The sequence below is a fragment of the Bison bison genome, unplaced genomic scaffold, assembly GCF_000754665.1.
Source record: "Bison bison bison isolate TAMUID 2011002044 unplaced genomic scaffold, Bison_UMD1.0 scf7180017864320, whole genome shotgun sequence".
Classification (NCBI taxonomy): Eukaryota; Metazoa; Chordata; class Mammalia; order Artiodactyla; family Bovidae; genus Bison; species Bison bison.
The window spans coordinates 684,173-705,179 of NW_011494892.1; the positions used below are offsets into that span (position 1 = coordinate 684,173).

General features: G+C 44.4%; 1 protein-coding gene across 1 annotated transcript in view; it reads left to right on the forward strand.

The window, feature by feature from the left end:
* Nucleotides 1–21,007, forward strand: part of OCA2 (oculocutaneous albinism II) — a 285,385-nt gene that overhangs the window by 43,229 nt on the left and 221,149 nt on the right. Inside the window, exons 3-6 of the mRNA XM_010852989.1 lie at nt 4,386–4,484; nt 6,936–7,124; nt 11,930–11,987; nt 14,274–14,346. Coding sequence (XP_010851291.1) covers nt 4,386–4,484; nt 6,936–7,124; nt 11,930–11,987; nt 14,274–14,346 — 419 coding nt within the window. The remainder of the gene's footprint in view (nt 1–4,385; nt 4,485–6,935; nt 7,125–11,929; nt 11,988–14,273; nt 14,347–21,007) is intronic.

A 21,007-nucleotide genomic window follows, 5' to 3' on the forward strand; every position in this document is an offset into this window, starting at 1 on the left:
GTAGTGATGCTTTCTAAGGCCCACTTGACTTCACATTCCAGGATGTCTGGCTCTAGGTGAGTGATCACACCATCGTGATTATCTTCATCATGAAAATCTATTTTGTACAGTATTTCTGTGTATTCTTGCCACCTCTTCTTAATATCTTCTGCTTCTGTTAGGTCCATACCATTTCTGACCTTTATCGAGCCCATCTTTGCATGAAATGTTCCCTTGGTATATCTAATTTTCTTGAAGATATCTCTAGTCTTTCCCATTCTGTTGTTTTCCTCTATTTCTTTGCATTGATTGCTGAAGAAGGCTTTCTTATCTCTTCTTACTATTCTTTGGAACTCTGCATTCAAATGCTTATATCTTTCCTTTTCTCCTTTGCTTTTCGCTTCTCTTCTTTTCACAGCTATTTGTAAGGCCTACCTAGACAGCCATTTTGTTTTTTTCATTTCTTTTCCATGGGGATGGTCTTGATCCCTGTCTTCTGTACAATGTCAAGAACCTCAGCCCATAGTTCATCAGGCACTCTATCTATTGAATCTAGTCCCTTAAATCTATTTCTCACATCCACTGTATAATCATAAGGGATTTGATTTAGGTCATACCTGAATGGTCTAGTGGTTTTCCCTCTTTCTTCAGTTTCAGTCTGAATTTGGCAATAAGGATTTCATGATCTGAGCCACAGTCAGCTCCCGGTCTTGTTTTTGCTGACTGTATAGAGCTTCTCCATCTTTGGCTGCAAAGAATATAATCAGTCTGATTTTGGTTTTGACCATCTGGTGATGTCAATGTGTAGAGTCTTCTCTTGTCTTGTTGGAATAGGGTGTTTGCTCTGACCAGTGCGTTCTCTTGGCAAAACTCTATTAGCCTTTGCCCTGCTTCATTCTGTATTCCAAGGCCAAATTTGCCTGTTACTCCAGGTGTTTCTTGACTTCCTACTTTTGCATTCCAGCCCCCTATAATGAAAAGGACATTTTTTGGGGTGTTAGTTCTAAAAGGACTTGGTAGATCTTCATAGAACCGTTCAACTTCAGCTTCTTCAGCATTACTGGTTGGGGCATAGACTTGGATTACTGTGATATTGAATGGTTTGCCTTGGAAATGAACAGAGATCATTCTGTCGTTTTTGAGATTGCATCCAAGTACTGCATTTCAGACTCTTTTGTTGACCATGATGGCTACTCCATTTCTTCTGAGGGATTCCTGCCCGCAGTAGTATATATAATGGTCATCTGAGTTAAATTCACCCATTCCAGTCCATTTTAGTTCGCTGATTCCTAGAATGTCGACGTTAACTCTTGCTATCTCCTGTTTGACCACTTCCAATTTACCTTGATTCATGGACCTAGCATTCCAGGTTCCTATGCGGTATTGCTCTTTACAGCATCAGACCTTGCGTCTGTTACCAGTCACATCCACGGCTGGGTATTGTTTTTGCTTTGGCTCCATCCCTTCATTCTTTCGGGAGTTATTTCTCCACTAATCTCTAGTAGCATATTGGTCACCTACTGACCTGGGGAGTTCCTCTTTCAGTATCCTATCATTTTGCCTTTTCATACTGTTCATGGGGATCTCAAGCCAAGAATACTGAAGTGGTTTGCCATTCCCTTCTCTAGTGGACCACATTCTGTCAGACCTCTCCACCATGACCCACACGTCTTGGGTGGCCCCACAGGGCATGGCTTAGTTTCATTGAGTTAGACAAGGCTGTGGTCCTAGTGTGATTAGATTGACTAGTTTTCTGTGAGTATGGTTTCAGTGTGTCTGCCCTCTGATGCCCTCTTGCAACACCTACCATCTTACTTGGGTTCTTGGACTTGGGATATCTCTTCATGGCTGCTCCAGCAAAGCACAGCTGCTGCTCCTTACCTTGGATGAGGGGCATCTCCTCACCACTGCCGCTCCTGATCTTGAATGTGGAGTAGCTCCTCTCAGCCCTCCTGTGCCTGCGCAGCCACTGCTCATTGGACCTGGGATTGCTCCTCTTGGCCGACGCCCCTGGCCTTGTGCATGGGGTAGCTCCTCCTGGCTGCTGCCCCTGACCTCGGATGTGGGTATCTTCTCTCGGCTGCTCCTGCGCCATCACAGTCTGGCACTCACAGCTGCCGCCCCTGACCTTGGACATGGGGTAGCTCCTCATTTCAGCAAAGTGTTCTACTAAACCTACATCACAGGACACAGCTGTTTCAGTACACTGTTCTACTAAACCTATATCACAGGACACAGCCTTTACAGTACACTGTTCTACTAAACCTACATTACAAGACTCAGCATTTACAGCACAGTGTTCTGCTAAACCTACATCACAGCACACAGCCTTTACATTCCACTGTTCTCATAAACCTACATCACAGGATACAACCTATACAGCATACTGTTCTACTAAACCTACATCACAGGACACAGCAATTACAGTACACTGTTCTACTAAACTTACATCACAGGACACAGCCTTTAGAGTACACTGTTCTCCTAAACCTACATCACAGGACACAACCTTTACAGCACACTGTTCTAGTAAACCTACATCACAAGACATAACCTTTACAGCACAGTGTTTAATAAACCTATATCACAGCACACAGCCTTTTCAGTACATCGTTCTACTAAATCTACATCAAAGGACACAGGCTTTATAGTACACTGTTCTATTAAACCTACATCACAGGACACATCCATTTCAGCACAGTGTTCTACTAAACCTACATCATAGGACACAGCCTTTACAGTACCCCGTTCTACTAAACCTACATCACAGTACAATGTCTTTAGAGTACACTGTTCTATTAAAACTACATCATAGGGTGCAACCTTTACAGCACAGTGTTCTAATAAACCTACATCACAGCACACAGCCTTTACAGTACACAATTCTACTAAGCCTACTTCACAGGACACAGCCTTTACAACACAATGTTCTACTAAACCTACATCATAGTAGACAGCCTTTACAGTACACTGTTCTACTAAACCTACATCACAGGACACAGCCTTGACAGAACACTGTTCTACTAAACCTACATGACAATACACAGCCTTTATAGTACACTGTTCTACCAACCTACATCACAGGATACAGCCTATACAGTGCACTGTTCTACTAAACGTAGAGCACAGCACACAGCCTCTACAGTACACTGTTCTCTTAACCCTACATGACAGGACACAGCCTTTATAGTACACTGTTCTACTAAACCTACATCACAGGAGACAGCCTTGACTGTACACTGTTCTACATAAGACACAGCCTTTACAGTATACCTCTGCACAAATCAGTCCACTTTTGCATCCTTGTAAACTGGATGGGAGTCCTGCCAGCTCAGGCCTCCTTTGGGAGTCTTTTGACTTTCAAAATGGCATCTTTCATGCCATCCCTCTACTTCTCTCAATGCTGGGCCCATCCCTGTGTCCCAAAGTCACAAAAGCCATGTTGCCAAGCGTTCCCGATGCATTTGCCAAAACTGTTTACTCAAATTGACCAACTCTGCCTGAGTGTATGGTTGAACTCCCATTAGCTGAACAAGGCAGCATGGACTGTCACTGGTACCATGGGGTGGATTTTCCTGACTGTCCTGAAGGCGAATATGAATTGTGCCCTATGCGATGTTGCACCAGTGCTCAATGTGCAAAGACACTTGTAAGAACTAGAGCAATGTATATTGGCACTACAGCAAGAACCCTGTGGCTCTGAAGAACCCAGCATCTCTGACAGAGAGGCAGTAACTGACAGAGATGATGAACGTTATGAGACCTTGGGTCCCTGCTTGGCAGTGAGATCCATTATGCTGCAGAAAGTGAAGCACAGCAGTATTCTCCCATGGCTGGTGCAGTAGCCATAGCAGGAGACATGCTATATTCTCTCCTCTTGTGCCTGACTTAATGGACACAGCCATTATTCAGCACTAGTATGTCACTGCTTTCTAGGGGTGGAGCTCATGTATATGCACACTGCTGTGGCCCAGGGGGTCATCCTCAAGGGGCCCCCAGTGTGACTGATTCATGACATATCGACCATGTACTCTGGCAGAGTTGGTCAACTTGGGTAAGCAGTTTTGGCAAATGTGCTGGGAACCCTTGGCAACATGGCTTTTGTGAGGAAAAACTGCATGGAATGGCAAACATGACTGGACTCTATTATAACACTAAAGTGAGCCTAAAAGTATTGACCCCACAGCATCTAGTCTGTGTGAATTTCTGTTTGTATTTCTAGTGTGGTTTAGCCTGGGGTAGAAAATTGTCTCTAATTATCTTAAACTCCAACTTTTTACAACTCAGATATAACATGTGAAGTTTACCACTGATTCTTGGGGCACATTCTTGGATCTAGCTGTAACCACCAATGAACACATCCTTCAGTTTTTGTTAATGATCCCTTCCTTCACTGTGTCTTTCAGGTCTCACCCTCCTTTCTCCCAAGTCTTCAGCTCCAGGTCTAAAGAACCCTGCTTTACAGAAAACACTCCTTTGCTGAGGAATTTCTCACAAGAAAAAGGGTGAGGTTTTTTTTTTTTTTTTTCCCTTTTCTTTCTTTCTTATGAAATTAAGAAATCTCTGAGCATTACCCTTATGCTCATTACACTCATGCTGGAGAATAAGATGAGTTTTTACCTGACATGTTTGGTCTCTGCTAGATCCTTGTCAATTCAGTATGTGTTCATGATTCTAGTAGTTGTATTCTGTGCCTAATGAATTTCCAAATAACCTTGAGCATAACCCTGCCATGAGTGCATAGCATATGTACACACTCATGCATGCACATAGCTCTGACAGGCTGTATCAAGAGGTCAGGGCTTCTCAACTGTGGCTGAGGTTGGCGCTGTCAGGAGATGTTTCTGTTGTCATAAATGGGGAAGCAGTACTACTAGCATTTATGGTAGAGGGCAGGAATGCTGCTAAACATACTGCAATGCGCAGAACACCTCCCCACAATAAAGAATTACCTAACTCAATGTCAATAATTATTAAGTTTAAAATGTATGATTTGAAAGAAAACTCTACTTCTTATAAATTCCTTTTGAAGATAAACCTACCTGGTTCTGAAACCAATAAGCAGAGCTGCTCTGTAGGATGAGTTACAGACTGTCTCCCTTAGGGTGAAGAACCCTAACTCAGTCCTCCAATTCATCTCCCCTTCCTTCTGCAGGCAAACTTCCAGAAACCTGAGTCACCTCATTGGTGTTCTCTGATTGCTCACACATTACAATCTTGGGACATTGTCCTGGACCTTCTTTTCCTGCCCACTGACTCTTGCACTCAGCCTCCCTCCCACAGCCTCTGAGGAACTTCCCACCTTCTCCCTAGCTCTGTCTGTAACTGTTTGGGAGCCTTCACCATTTAGGGTGCATCAGAATTTGAGGGTGCTCATATGCCATGTGGGTTCCTGGTCTCATCGTCCAAAGACTCAAGTTCACGGGAACTTGATAGGGTATAGGAATCTTGATTGTCACCTTCCAATGCAGAGCCAATCTGGCTTCTTCCAGGAAACTCTTGATGACAAGTTGTGTTTCCCTGAAAAAGTTCCCACTGAGTCCATTTTATGAGAGGGAACTCCTGTCCTCCTTGGTTCTCCAGGTCAGGCCCACTCAAGTTTAAGGGGGCTCAAATGTCACCTCCTTTGTAAAACCTTGGTTCCTCCACAGCTCATTCAAGAGTCAATGCTCCTTCTTTGCTCTCAAACACCAAATGCATGTCCTGACTTTGGAACTTGTCCTTGTGTTACCTGTGATTATGCCTGCCAGCCTGAGTCCTCTTCATCCCATCCCAGCACCTAGCAAGGCCTCTGCCACCAGGGAGATAACAACTCTCATCTCTCCTAATGAGTAACTTTGAAAATGAACACTTCACCCATCCATTCCCTTTAATGCTTTCCTTTGAATTACTTGGTAAACTGTTAAGGCCTGAGACATTTTCAACTCATGATTCTCTAGAAAACCAAGAACTCAAGAACATGAAAGCTTTTATCCTGGTCTTGGAACACAGAGGCCTTGGGGTGCTGAGCTCTGTCTCACATCACAGTTGGGAAGCAGAATATGGATATTACATATGGGTTTCACATAGCCTAGTTTGCATCTTTGAGCTTCTCCTTATGAATAAAACTTTTTTTCTTGTTGTGAACAAGTCCTAAAGCAGTGATAAGGGTTCAGGAGAATCACAATGCCCAATTGAGCTAGCTGGGTTTGAGAGGCATAACATAACTAGTTGTGGCTATTGTGTCAATATTGCCATCCCACAAGTATTCCATGCAATACAGGGGAATTCAGGGCTTTGGAGCAGCCTTACTAGAGGCAAGTGCTGACTGAGAATCTGTACTGAAGGACTTGTTTAGAAGCTCAAGGATTCAATAAAAGTAAACAATGCATCCACATGTAATTTTGATAAAAATTTATGATCCCCCTTGATCCATCCTTCTAGATAGAGGTCTTGTTCTTGGGTCCATCTAATCCAGCACTGATGTTCCTCATTCCTGCTCCTGTAGATGTTGGGCAGGAAAACAACGTAGACAATCTTCTCTACAGCTCCATTACAGAAAGATGCCTAGTACAGAGGAGGGAAGGCTAACATCACTCATTGTGCTTCAGGATGAGTATAACAGAACCAGGTGTTGGGAACTCCAGCACAGTCAAAGAGAAAGCAAAAATTGAAATGCACTAGAGGTGGTCTGAGCCACAAAAAGGTTTACTGGAAAATTCCAAACTCAGAACAAGCTGATGTTTCTTGAGGGGCCACAGTTTATTTTGAAGATTGTGTGACCCCAGAAGATTTCCCTGAAGTCAAGGGTCTGTGATGTCAAGAAAGATCTATTCCTACCAGCTTGACACTATTACAATGTTTATGGTCCTTTTAAAAACCAGGGTTGATTTCACATTTTATGCTCACCTTTGAGATGAACTGTTTTGGAGATGCTACTGTTGCTGTGAAAATAACCACAAAGCCTCAATTTCCAGGTCATGCTGCATGCCCGTTTGCCACCCAGAGTTCATTACTGGTGAAGAATCTTGGGAGGACAGCTCAACTGAGTGGGAGGGAAGATCCCTGCTAAGCAGAGAATTGGCAAGTTCCTCTGAATCCGCTTTCTTAGAGAAGGGGGAGCTTCTGGACAGTGCTCACATCAGGTTCCGTCTTGCCAAGCTGAGGTAGGAAGACTGGGAGCGCCACCACTGGCACGGGGTGGTGGTCACACAGTGCATGCCCTGGGACTGGGCTGGGGCAGGGAAGTGGGTCTTGCCCTCAGGACATCCTTCCCAAGGACAGGGAAGGAAGGCTAGGTGGTACTTCCTGGAAAGTAGTCTGCTTTTCCTTCAGGCTTTGGGAGATAGATAAGGGCACATTTGAACCAGCATGGAGCTTTTAAGGATGCAGGAAAACCCAATTATGGACCTTCATGACTAACATCCCATACTCCTTTCTATTGTGTGGCTGGGGTCTTGATGCCCATGAGGGTTTGCAGATGAGAATAGTCCCTGTGGGGTTCTAGAAGCTGATATTATCATTTATAACCAGAGACTAAGGTTTCTGCACATGCAGCAGAGTGTTTTTAGGGGTCTCTCCCTGATCCTGTTTGTGACACCAATTGTCTTGCTGAATCTGACTGTGTGTACTGTTCACTGAACCCATGGTAGGCAAGGCACGAGCTAAGAGGCTGGAAGAAAATGTGAAGAGTTGTAGGAAAGGTGTCTCCTGGCTGGCACAGCAGCCATAGCAGCAGACATAACATAACTGCACACAACCCTTCAGGGCTTTTCCAGGTGAAGCTTATATATATATTTCCAGAAAAAAGTAGCCCGTGGCCAAGCGAGCACCTCGTGAGGCATATGTGCAGTGCTCTAAGTGATCTCGGCTGTTACATACCCATGCAAAGCCATTGTTTACAGAACATGGGATGTGAGAGCATGGGACGAGAGACTGGTGGCATCTCGTTAATTTCCTCACAAGGGACAAGGGATTGGGTGGGTCTGAGAGAGGCCAAGCCCTCCATGCATATGTAGGAAGGCACAGCATGCACATGCATGGGGGATGTGAGGGCATTTCGCAGGACCGCCTGCAGGGGTCAGAGGAGGAGTGCTCTCCCTGCTTTGTGTGCTGGGGCTTCTGCATGAGCATTCACTTGAAAGAAGTGTTCTTTTCTGCTCAACACCACTCATTATCAGAGAAATGCAAATCAAAACCACTATGAGGTACCATTTCACGCCAGTCAGAATGGCTGCGATCCAAAAGTCTACAAATAATAAATGCTGGAGAGGGTGTGGAGAAAAGGGAACCCTCTTACACTGTTGGTGGGAATGCAAACTAGTACAGCCACTATGGAGAACAGTGTGGAGATTCCTTAAAAAACTGGAAATAGAACTGCCTTATGATCCAGCAATCCCACTGCTGGGCATACACACTGAGGAAACCAGAAGGGAAAGAGACACGTGTACCCCAATGTTCATCGCAGCAGTGTTTATAATAGCCAGGACATGGAAGCAACCTAGATGCCCATCAGCAGATGAATGGATAAGAAAGCAGTGGTACATATACACAATGGAGTGTTACTCAGCCATTAAAAAGAATACATTTGAATCAGTTCTAATGAGGTGGATGAAACTGGAGCCTATTATACAGTGTGAAGTAAGCCAGAAAGAAAAACACCAATACAGTATACTAACGCATATATATGGAATTTAGAAAGATGGTAACAATAACCCTGTGTACGAGACAGCAAAAGAGACACTGATGTATAGATCAGTCTTGTGGACTCTGTGGGAGAGGGAGAGGGTGGGGAGATTTGGCAGAATGGCATTGAAACATGTGTAATATCATGTATGAGACGAGTCGCCAGTCCAGGTTCGATGCACGATGCTGGATGCTTGGGGCTGGTGTACTGGGACGGCCCAGAGGGAGAGTATGGGGAGGGAGGAGGAAGGAGGGTTCAGGATGCGGAGCACGGGTATACCTGTGGCGGATTCATTTCGATGTTGGGCAAAACTAATACAATATTGTAAAGTTTAAAAATAAAATTAAAAAAAAAAAAGAAAGAAGAATTGAAAAAAAAAAAAAAGAAAGAAGTGTTCTATTGAAAACCGTATGTTTGAAAGTGGCAGTTTTAGAAACAGAATAAAGCTTGTGGACCAGGACCACCAAGGTCCCCATTCTGTATCTGCTCAGAGGTAGCTAAGGAACCAGCAGGGGCCAGGCATGTCCATGCAACTATCTCCTTGTTGCCTTTGCTCCACAAAGGCATTCCCTTTGCTCCACAGCCTTTTGTGGCTTCCACTAAGATGATCTATGCGAAAACCCATGGATAGGTGAGAGGACACCGTGAAGCTGTCAAATATTAGTGTTATTATTTCTCTACATAAGGGGGCCCATCTTTTCTGAAGCTGTTTGAAGGGCTGATTAGAAGTGTACCTGCCTGCATCCCAAAGTGTATCTGTCTTTAGCCAGAGAGGCCCACTCTCATTTGTCCTGTTGATGTTACAGGCAATCCTGAGAGGTAGATAAAGGAAGGTACCTCGGAGAAAGTAAGGATTTTGCCTGAGGTCATGCATGGGCTTCCCTTGTGGCTCAGTTGGTAAAGAATCCACCCGCAATGTGGGAGACCTGGGTTTGATCCCTGGGTTGGGAAGATACTTTGGAGAAGGGAAAGGCTACCCACTCCAGTATTCTTGCCTGGAGAATTCCATGGACTGTATAGTCCATGGGGTCACAAAGAGTCAAACATGACTGAGTGTCTTTCACTTTCACTTTCTTGCAGGTTTTTGAGAGAAGCAGAGGGATAGGGGCAGGAATGTGACCCTAGGTCCCCCACCAATGCTTAGAGATGTCTTTTCGACCATGCCTCCTGATAGGGATAGAGTGAAGGGATGATGTAGGTAATTAAATCCCACTTGGGGAATGTAGTGGAAAAAATGTGAGAGACTCCTGTACTTTAATGATTACTCAAGAAAGCATGTTTGCTTAACCACAAAACCAAAACCTAGCAGACCTTTTTAGCAACAAACCATGCAACAGAAGCACAAGACATGCCTCAAAACAATAAAACAATGGTGGCATGAGACACCATCCTGCCTAGTGAGTTCAATAACATGCTCTCTGCACACATAAAAAAATAATAATTTGTGAATTTAGCTTGATCATATAGAGACAAGAAAAACTCCCCTGCTCAACCTGGAGGAGGATGGTGGAAGCTTGACATTTACTCAAGAAAGACAAAGATGTCTTCTCCCCTTCCTCACTTTACCTTTGATTATAAAACTATGGCCCACTGAGTTCTCAGCGTGTGACACTGTCTCACCCACTCACTTATAAGCCTCACAAATGTCCTATTCTAATACATCACTTATATCTATTACTTTATCTCTCGCTGAATTCTTTCTGCACTGAGACATAAAGGACGAGGAGCTCTTTGGAGCCCCCTGAAAAGACACCTAACGGTTTCACTTCTAGCCATGTGTAGTTTCTTTACCATGACTGGTCTTAGCTATAGGTGTGGTAAATATTCATCCAGTTTAATCTTCTTTAAAATCATTTGAATTATGTGAAAGCATGTGAACAGGTTCCTGGTCCCTGTCATTCACCGTGATGCTAAGCCCTGATACTGTTTACAGCCTTCTCCAGCATGCTGGCTCACAACTCCAGAGGATGTGAGGTTCTTCAAGTATCCTGTGGCATGGAAAATGGGATCAGTACATTTAAGCCTTCACATTCAGTAGTTGTTTTATCTTCTATGATTCATAGAGTAGTTGCCTCCAACTTTCCATTTAACTGAAAGATTTAGTGACATTCTTTTTAACATGTCTCGAAAGTACTACACATTATTGTTGAAACTTGTAAAAGCTATTTTGGATGGTCAGCTCTGCTGTATGTGTCAGTTATGTAGAAAGACATTTGTGTTTAGGATAGTTCAATTAATGCTTCATGCTTTAAAAAGAAATATTTTTTATTCCCATTTGAATAGGAACTATTGATCATAATTTGGAAGTATGATATAATTATTCATCAAATTCATTAAATCTAAAAGAATGCAGAACAAGGTTTTGCCATTTTGAAAGGATCAGAAAGATTTCGAAAAAGATGTTCCAATATAGACTTTCTTCTCTCATTCTACAAACATGTGTCAAGCACAGGCTGTATACCAGCACCTTATCTTTGGCAGGGGCTGAGCACGTTGGCAGGGGCTGAGCACAAATACCCCAGTGCCTGCCCTGGGGAAGCAACCAGGGGAGAGCACTCTCCAGCAACTGGGCAGTGATAATATCTTCAGGAGATGGGGTCTGGTGGGCCCTGAGGAGGTGAAAGGAGCAGAGGTAAGCCAGGAATGGCTGCCAGGACCATATTTGCCCAAAGGCCTGAGGGTCACAATTAAGAAGTGTGTAATGATGACTATCAGGGGTCCACAGAGGGCTGGATTGTCTGTTGAATTATCTCTTAAGGAATTCTTAAAGGTTTCTGCTGGTACAACCAGTTACAACACTGCAAATTCTTTCTTGAATTGTTTGGTTATGTCTCAGTCAATGTTTATTCAATGATCAAATCCATATTCTTACCTTCCAGAAAACTTAAGGGAAAATAATTGATAAATATGAATCTGAGAGCCAAGATAAAGCTTGTTTCCAGAAAACCAGAGCCTTTAAAAAGCTAGTGAAGAGGCCCAAATCTTGAACTTCAGCATCTCTGACAAGAAGATGTGTTCAGACATTCAGGTTTAATTTTGTTTCCTCCTGTAACCTCCTCTGAACTGCTTCTCATGAAGCTGTATGTTTACAACAGGTCATTGGTGTTCTCAGCAGTATCCTCCTTCATATCATGTTATAGAAAGAATTCTCAAAGAATTCTATGTGGAATTCTTTGAGATGGACATTACCCAAGGCTTCAGCAGATATCTGAGGTTTGACCTTTGTGGGTGCATGCAAATAAGACTGCCATCAGCGTGATCTGGGACCTGTCTTTTCTCTTGCAGGTGCTGTGTACAGTGGCTAAAAGTCACGGGCTTATTTGTCTTTGTGGTGCTGTGCTCTGTGAGTACCATGGCATGCTGAGCCTTGGGGTCTGTTTAGCAGAGTCCCTGGGTGTTTCGGGCTGGGTAGCAGGGCACCTGAGGTGTGGGACACACACACATTTCTTAGGAGGAGATGCTGAGGGGATGTGAGATGGCAGTCTGGAGGTGGCTGGGGAGTCCCGCCCCTAGCAATATTCCTCTACTTTTGTCCTACTTTGTACAGTGGAAACCATGAGGATCTGGCTGTGGTCTGTAGAAGGCAGCTTGCCCCGGGGTCTTAATCCCTACCTTAAGTGGCTTGCCAAATTCTCTTTTCAACTACATGCAGTAAGCACTCTTTATTTGTGTTGGGACATGTCCAGCAGTCATGGTTGCCCCTAGGAATGTCTCAGTGCCCATTTGGAGTGGCGCCCAGCTGTTTGGGAGAGAGTGAAGTTCTGTGTCTGCCTCTTCCCTGGAGACTGCTCTGATTTTACTTGCCCTGCATCCCCAGGGATGGTTGCAGAGCTAGAACCCTGGAGGCAACCTGAGTGCTCCTCTGACTTGAGGTGTCATGAGTGTCATTGCCAGCATTTGTGTGGTATGTGCCCTGATGTGGCACTAGCCAAGATCACATTATAGGCACTTAAGATGCATTTGCTGAATGAGCAACTGTGAGCCTCCCCCCACCCAATCTGTGTGTGTGCATGTGGATATGAGGATCCATGTCTGCCTGTGTGTTTGTGTGTGTGCAGTCCTCTGTGGGACAAGTAGGTCTTTTGTGGTCTGTGACCATTTTGAGCTTGTGTGTGTGCCTAGGGAGTTATTTTTGCAGTTAATAATTATTATCTAATTTTAGCATTGGCATAGGATACTTTGTGTGGGCCATTTTTGAGAGACCCCAGGATGTGACAGGATATGAGATTGTGAGCAAGGAAGGGGTGGGTGAGTAGTGTTTCCATACCTGTGCCCTGTGGACTCCAGGACTGGTGTGGTTATGGCTCTTCTTAGCAGGCAGCCGGTGGTGACAGCTGTGCTGGGTGCCCTTTGTGATTGGAAACTGCATGTGTGTGACCATGTGTAGCTGTAAATACATGGTCTTCATTATCTGTGTGTGTGGGCACGAGGACTGGGGTTCTATGCATGTGAGAATAGTGCATGACAAGACTCTTCTCAGTGTGATGTGTAGAGAACAATGTTGCATCTCAGACAGCAGGCGGGCACGAAGTCAATATTGGCTGAATTGAATTGAATACAGGCAACTCTTTAATAACCCATAATGGGGGAGAGGAGGGGTCTACAGAAAGGAAATCTAGGCTAAAAACAATTACAATGAACTGAAAACTTCATGAGTTTACTTTTTTGGCTACCAATTTGCCTCTCTACTTCCTATTCAAACAACTGTGTGTTTCTGAAGACCCAGTTGCTTAGCACAGCCTGGTGGGTGGGTGTACTGGATTTTCAAGGGTGTACTGGGAGGTATGGTTGGGCCAAGTCTCCCCTGATCCCTGTGAGCTCACCTGAACTCTGTGTCTGGTCTTCACTCTTCTGGTAATCGAAATATTGGTGTTTTGTGGACACAACCAAAACAGAGTTTGAGGAATTTGTTTTGAACCTCTGTAATCTGTTATCTCATCATCACTTTAATTTAGTTTCTGAGGGTGTATAAGGTGCTCTGAAAATTCCACAGTGTGAACTCTTGCCATCATATGGGTTGTATTCCCTACTCTTCCATACAGGAAAACCACATTTGCCCTCCTCTGACAATTTAATTTTAGGGCTGGGTAGTCAATCCTTCATGGAGAAGGCAATGGCAACCCACTCCGGTACTCTTGGCTGGAAAATCCCATGGACGGAGGAGCCTGGTAGGCTGCAGTTCATGGGACTGTTGAGTCAGACATGACTGAGCGACTTCACTTTCCATTTTCACTTTCATGCACTGGAGAAGGAAATGGCAACCCACTCCAGTGTTCTTGCCTGGAGAATCCCAGGGACGGGGGAGCCTGGTGGGCTGCCATCTATGGGGTCGCACAGAGTCGGACATGACTGATACGACTTAGCAGCAGCAGCAGCAGCAGCAGCAGTCAATCCTTAAAACTGTCAAATGTCAATAATCAAGGCCCATTGTAGCAAAAAAAAAAATAGTTTAATGGGTCAGAATTTTATCTTTTAATATCTCAGAAAAACTATTCAGAGTAAGTAGGTAAATTTTGGATACATCAAGCAGCACAATTATCATAACCCTATTTTCAGCTCTTATCAAAGTTATTAAATCCTATTGCTGTCACACCACAAATCTATCATTAAATGTTTCTGATTGTTGCAGATTTTATTTAGCCTGTATCCAGATCAAGGAAAGCTCTGGCAATTGCTGGCTGTGTCACCGCTGGAAAGCTACTGTATCTGAACCTTTTTTGAGATGGACGGTCACCCGTGGTTGAGTCACAAAGTGAAAAGACCTGAGAACTGTTATGATGGTTTGCTCAAGGTCACAGCATAAGCAATCATGATTACTCCCCATGTGTTTTTTGTTCCTCCAGGATGTTTGTTGAAAGATAAGGCTTCAGAACATAAAGGGAGGGGGCTTTAGTGAGACAGCAGTGGGTGGGTGGTGGGAAGATTCCCCATGGAAAGGTGACAGCAAACAGTGTATTTTAGTTAAGGCCCAGCTTTCTGTGGCTGTTGGATGCTCTTTCTGTCCCCCCAACCCCACCCCCAGCCCCTGACCTCTTATGTCTTAGCTTAAATGGTTCCTCTTTACCTAACTTTAAGTTCATTGGTTCTTTCCTTGGCAGTGTCATCTGAGCTTGATGATTGCTTGGTTTCCTATCCTCTGGGATCTCTTGCCATTTCGTAGGTCTCAGCTGCTACAACAGAACCACAACCTGGATGACTTAAGCAACAGACATTTATTTCTCACAGTTCTAGAGGCTGGACATCCAAGGTCAGGATGGGCTGATTTGGTTTCTAGTGAGCACTCTGTTTCTGGCTTTCAGACGGCCGCCTTCTTGCTATGTCTCCTATGTTTGTGTATATGTGTGTGTGTGTGTGTGTAAAGAGTGAGAGCTCTCTGTCTCTTACAAGAACACTGATACTATCAAATCTGGGCCTCAACCTATGACCTCATTTACTTTCAGCTATTTCCTTAGAGACCCAGGCTTCCCAGGTGCCTCAGTGGTAAAGAATCTGCCTGCCGATGCAGGAGACGCAGAAGACATGGATTCCATCCCTGAGTCAGGAAGATCCCTTGGAGGAGGACATGGACATTCAGTCCATAGCAGAGATGAAGTTTTAAGCTTTAAGGTGAACACACCTTAACTTCTATGGGCCAGGGGGAGTTATGTAAATCCAATTAAATGTTGGCTGTCTTGTGGTCTATGGTTGCCATGGTAACCGTCAGTGCCCCAGACACCTGGAATTTCTCAGCCTTCTTTCATCTGCCTGCCAGGCCCTGCACTGTTCCTACCCATCCTTCAGGGGTAGGGCTGCTTTCTCATCTTACCTGCCCCCAGCTCTTAGGGTTCTGTTGTACTCTTGGGCTCCAGATTTGATGTGCTTCCCTATTAAATTCAGGCTTTCTTAGGGATCTCCCCATTCCACTCATTGTCCCTGTGAGAACTTGCTGGAGTTCATGGAAGAAGAAAAGCCTAGAAGATGTTAGCATCCCTATTCAGTGGCTCACCAGGCCAAGGTCAAGGCCTAGTTGAGAAGAGGGCTCAGAGGATCCTGACTCAAGTTTGGTCAAGGAGGAGGTTCTGGACAGTGCTTCTGAGCCCAATATTAGATAAGCTCTGAAGAAAACTGAAGGAGAAGCCTGAGAGTCTCCACAGTTTAGGTGAACCTTACAGATTTGTTCCGTGCACTGCAGCAGCACATTGCTGGCAGTTCAGAAGAACTTTGCTTGTGTGTCTTTCTTTCCATCATGCATGGGCCTTCAGGATATAGTTCTCTGTTCTGAGAACACCAGACCAGAGTAGATGGTCATGCTTGTTAGAAGAACAGTACGAAGACTGTGAGCTGGGAACTCCCAGGAGAGTGGCCCTGGTGCTCACAGTGGGGTTGGGTCAAGTCAAGCTCGATCAGATCAGATCAGATCAGTCGCTCAGTCATGTCCGACTCTTTGCGACCCCATGAATCGCAGCACGCCAGGCCTCCCTGTCCATCACCAACTCCCGGAGTTCACTCAGACTCACGTCCATCATCCAGCCATCTCATCCTCTGTCGTCCCCTTCTCCTCTTGCCCTTAATCCCTCCTAGCATCAGAGTCTTTTCCAATGAGTCAACTCTTCGCATGAGGTGGCCAAGTACTGGAGTTTCAGCTTTAGCATCATTCTTTCCAAAGAAATCCCAGGGCTGATCTCCTTCGGAATGGACTGGTTGGATCTCCTTGCAGTCCAAGGGACTCTCAAGAGTCTTCTCCAACACCACAGTTCAAAAGCATCAATTCTTCGGTGCTCAGCCTTCTTCACAGTCCAACTCTCACATCCATACATGACCACTGGAAAAACCATAGCCTTGACTAGACGGACCTTTGTTGGCAAAGTAATGTCTCTGCTTTTGAATATGCTATCTAGGTTGGTCATAACTTTCCTTCCAAGAAGTAAGCATCTTTTAATTTCATGGCTGCAGTCACCATCTGTAGTGATTTTGGAGCCCAGAAAAATAAAGTCTGACACTGTTTCCACTGTTTCCCCATCTATTTCCCATGAAGTGATGGGACCAGATGCCATGATCTTCGTTTTCTGAATGTTGAGCTTTAAGCCAACTTTTTCACTCTCCACTTTCACTTTCATCAAGAGGCTTTTGAGTTCCTCTTCACTTTCTGCCATAAGGGTGGTGTCATCTGCATATCTGAGGTTATTGATATTTCTCCCGGCAACCTTGATTCCAGCTTGTGTTTCTTCCAGTCCAGCGTTTCTCATGATGTACTCTGCATATAAGTTAAATAAGCAGGGTGACAATATACAGCCTTGATGTACTCCTTTTCCTATTTGGAACCAGTCTGTTGTTCCATGTCCAGTTCTAACTATTGCTTCCTGACCTGCATACAAATTTCTCAAGAGGCAGGTCAGGTGGTCTGGTATTCCCATCTCTTTCAGAATTTTCCACAGTTTATTGTGATCCCTACAGTCAAAGGCTTTGGCATAGTCAATAAAGCAGAAATAGATGTTTTTCTGGAACTCACTTGCTTTTTCGATGATCCAGCGGATGTTGGCAATTTGATCTCTGGTTCCTTTGCTTTTTCTAAAACCAGCTTGAACATTAGGAAGTTCACGGTTCACATATCGCTGAAGCCTGGCTTGAAGAATTTTGAGTATTACTTGCTGGAAAGACGGCTTAAATTTGAGTCATGGATTTGAGTAATGGGAAAAGCAAGAGGACCATGATTGGATACAACAGAGGAAGAAGATGATTTCTTTGTCTTCTCTCTTCCATGATTTGGTCTGGCTAGGACTCTGGTATAAGTTCAAAGGACTTGAAGGATGATACTGAAAACGGATATTTATTAGTTAGACCAAGATGTTTTGGGAACATAAAATGTGGTTAGAATCATGTTGGTCTCCAGAGAAGTAGAGAAATGAATAGCATGTAGTTTCTTCACTTGAGGAGCTAGACCGGGGGGAGAAAAATCTAAAACAGACAAGAGTATGTTGTGAGTGAGCACTTTAACAGAGTAAGCCTGATCTACAGAGGACACAGGCAGGAGTGAGGATCCTCTCAAGCTGTGGATAACAAGGAAGGGTTTAAGGAGAGGAGAGCTTGAGCAATATCTTAAAAGATAGTGGGGTTCTCTAGGTTTGGGGGAGGCCTCTGAGGCAAAGACAAGATATGACTTTAGCAGAGCAGACCTTTCAGAATGGCTGGAAGGCAAGGATCAAAGCTGCCTGCAGGGTGGGTTTGACCACAGGTCCAAGTTGCTGGGATCCATAAGTCACTGCTGACACCAGAACATTGCAGTGGGCTTTGACTCCCAGGCACAATGTGGGCATCTGGAAAAACAGAGGGAGAGGAGGGCAGAGGTACATGTGGTCCAGTGTCCCTTGGATTTTGTGTGCACTCCATTTGAGTGGTGGTTAATCATAGTGTGTTTTAATCTTCCTTCTAGGGAGTGACACCCCCACAAGGACAAAGACCTTGTTCCATCCTCCTTGCTCTTTGTTTGCAATGTGCTATGCTCTGATTAGTCGCTCAGTTTGACTCTTTGCAACCCCAAAGATTGTACCCCACCAGGCATCTCTGTTCATGGGGATTCTCCAGGCAAGGATATTGGAGTAGGTTGCCATGCCCTCCTCCAGGGGATCTTCCCCACCCAGGAACTGAACAGGGGTCTCCTGCATTGCAGGCAGATCCTTTACCAGCTGAGCTACCAGGGAAGCCCTATAAACATTCATTACATTATTAGAAGAAGCCTCTGCTTCTCTGATATTAGCCTTCGAGGGTGCTGATCCATCTCCTGGGTTTCTGCAAGGTCTCTAAAGTTTCTTCTGTGCTGAAATATCTTTTCCCACTCCATACATATCATGTGTCTGCCTTGGGGAAAGACCAAGACAGGAATAATTTCAGTGTGGCAGAATCATCAGTGTCTCTTTGGGCCTTTCCCTACTATATCCTGCCTCATCTGTGACTTCTGTTTGCCTTTTGTCCTTTTTGGAAGCCATGTAGCAGCATAGCTGTGGGTAGATGCTTTCTAGCCGAGAGCTGGCTGCCCATTCTCAGCTCTAATATAGGAAACAGTGCTGAAAAAAAAAACACTTCCTTTTTTAAAAAAATATTAATTTTAATTGGAGGCTAATTACTTTACAATATTGTAGTGGTTTTTGCCATACATTGACATGAGTCAGCCATGGGTGTACATGTGTCCCCCATGCTGAACCCCCCTCCTACTTCCCCCCATACCATCCCTCAGGGTCATCCCAATACACCAGCCCTGAGCTCCCTGTCTGATACATCAAACCTGGACTGGCAGTCTATCTCACATATGGTAATATACATGTTTCAGTGCTATTCTCTCAAATCATCCCTCCCTCGCCTTCTCCCACGGAGTCCAAAAGTCTCTTCTTTACATCTGTGTCTCTTTTGCTGTCTCGCATAGAGGGTTATCATTACCATCTTTCTAAATTCCATATATATGGAATTATAGTATAGTATAGTATATATTAGTTAGTATACTGAATTGGTATTTTTCTTTCTGACTTACTTCACTCTGTATATTAGGCTTGAGCTTCATCCATCTCATTAGAACTGATTCAAATGTATTATTTTTAATGGTTGAATAATATTCAATTGTGTATATGTACCACAGCTTTCTTATCCATTCGTCTGCTGATGGACATCTTGGTTGCTTCCACGTCCTAGCTACTGTAAACAGTGCTGTGATGAACACTGGGGTACACGTGTCTCTTTCCCTTCTGGTTTCCTCAGTGTGTATGCCCAGCAGTGGGATTACTGGGTCATGTGGCAGTTCTATTTCCAGTTTTTAAGGAATCTCCACACTGTTCTCCATAGTGGGCTGTACTAGTTTTCATTCCCACCAACAGTGTAAGAGGGTTCCTTTTTCTCCACACCCTCTCCAGCATTTATTGTTTGTAGACTTTTTGATAGCAGCCATTCTGACTGGCGTGAGATGGTACCTCATTGTGGTTCTGACTTGCATTTCTCTGATAATGAGTGATGTTGAGCATCTTTTCATGTGTTTGTTAGCCATCTGTATGTCTTCTTTAGAGAAATGTCTGTTTAGTTCTTTGGCCCACTTTTTGATTGGGTCATTTAGTTTTCTGCAATTGAGCTGCATGAACTGCTTATATATTTTTGAGATTAATTCTTTGTCAGTTGCTTTGTTTGCTCTGCCATTTGGAAGGCTGTCTTTTCACCTTGCTTATAGTTTCCTTTGTTGTGCAAAAGCTTTTAGTTTTAATTAGGTCCCATTTGTTTATTTTTGCTTTCATTTCCATTACTCTGGGAGGTAGGTCATAGAGGATCCTGCTGTGATTTATGTCAGAGAGTGAAAAACACTTTATTTGTCAGGATATTTTTGTACTTAAAAACAAACAAACAAACAGTGCGTCTTGCTAGGGGAATTTTAAAAAAGGGTTAACTATTCACTGGCACTCCCCAACAGTCTGTTTAAATCCCGTAAACACCCTGGCAACAGTGAAGTTCTGCCTTCTCCCAAGTCAGCTCCATAAACCACCTGTTTCTTTAAGGGTTTTAAGGAAGAGTAAAGGAATTGGTCACTGAATTGTCCTGCAATCAGTGAGCTGCTGCTAAGACTTTTGAAACCTCACATAAAACATAGATCATTTTGAGAATCATTTTTTTGCACCTACAGCAGCTTTCTCTTCTGGAGCAATATAGCTGGGCTAGCTCCTGTTTAGAATCCCTGGCGTGGGCCCCAGACCTTGCAGCAGAGGTGAGAGTCAGCTGGCACAGAGAGAGGGAGCCTGAGAGCACAGACCCTTCCATCTGTGCAGCACACCAGTGCAGGGTGTAGGAGTGAAGGGGCCAGGTTGTGGTGGGGATGCAAGGGCATGAGGGTTACATGTTGAGAGGAAGGAGCATCTTTTCCCTATAACTTCCCTGATTCAGTCGTTCACAAGCTTCGAAGGGATTTCCCTCCTCTCAAGGCAATGGACTTCATTGGTTTAGCCAGTTTAGGATTTCTTGTTCAGTTCTCCCTGTGATTTCTCACCAGCCACCTTAGGATTTGGGCATGGCTGTGGATTAGTTCATCTGTTCATTCAGGAGGCCATCCTGTCTGTTGCTCACCATGAGTCTAGGAACTGGGACAGGGGTTTTATTCTGGCTGGCAAGAGTGGTAGCAGAGATGATTGTAGGATGCGAGACACCAGCTAGATGTTAAAGCAGATGATTCAAAACACAATTAAAGAAAACAAAACCAATAGCGTGTGTCAGGAGTGAGGGGCTGAAGAAGTAGGAGCAGGCAGGGTAGATGGAAGGGATGGCCTGGACGTTCCTTTCCTTGTGTGCCTCCCGAGATGGGTGTTCCCTGGGAGGGTTGGGGCGAGGGGGTGTAGTCCAGGCCTGTCCCTCTTGTGCTGT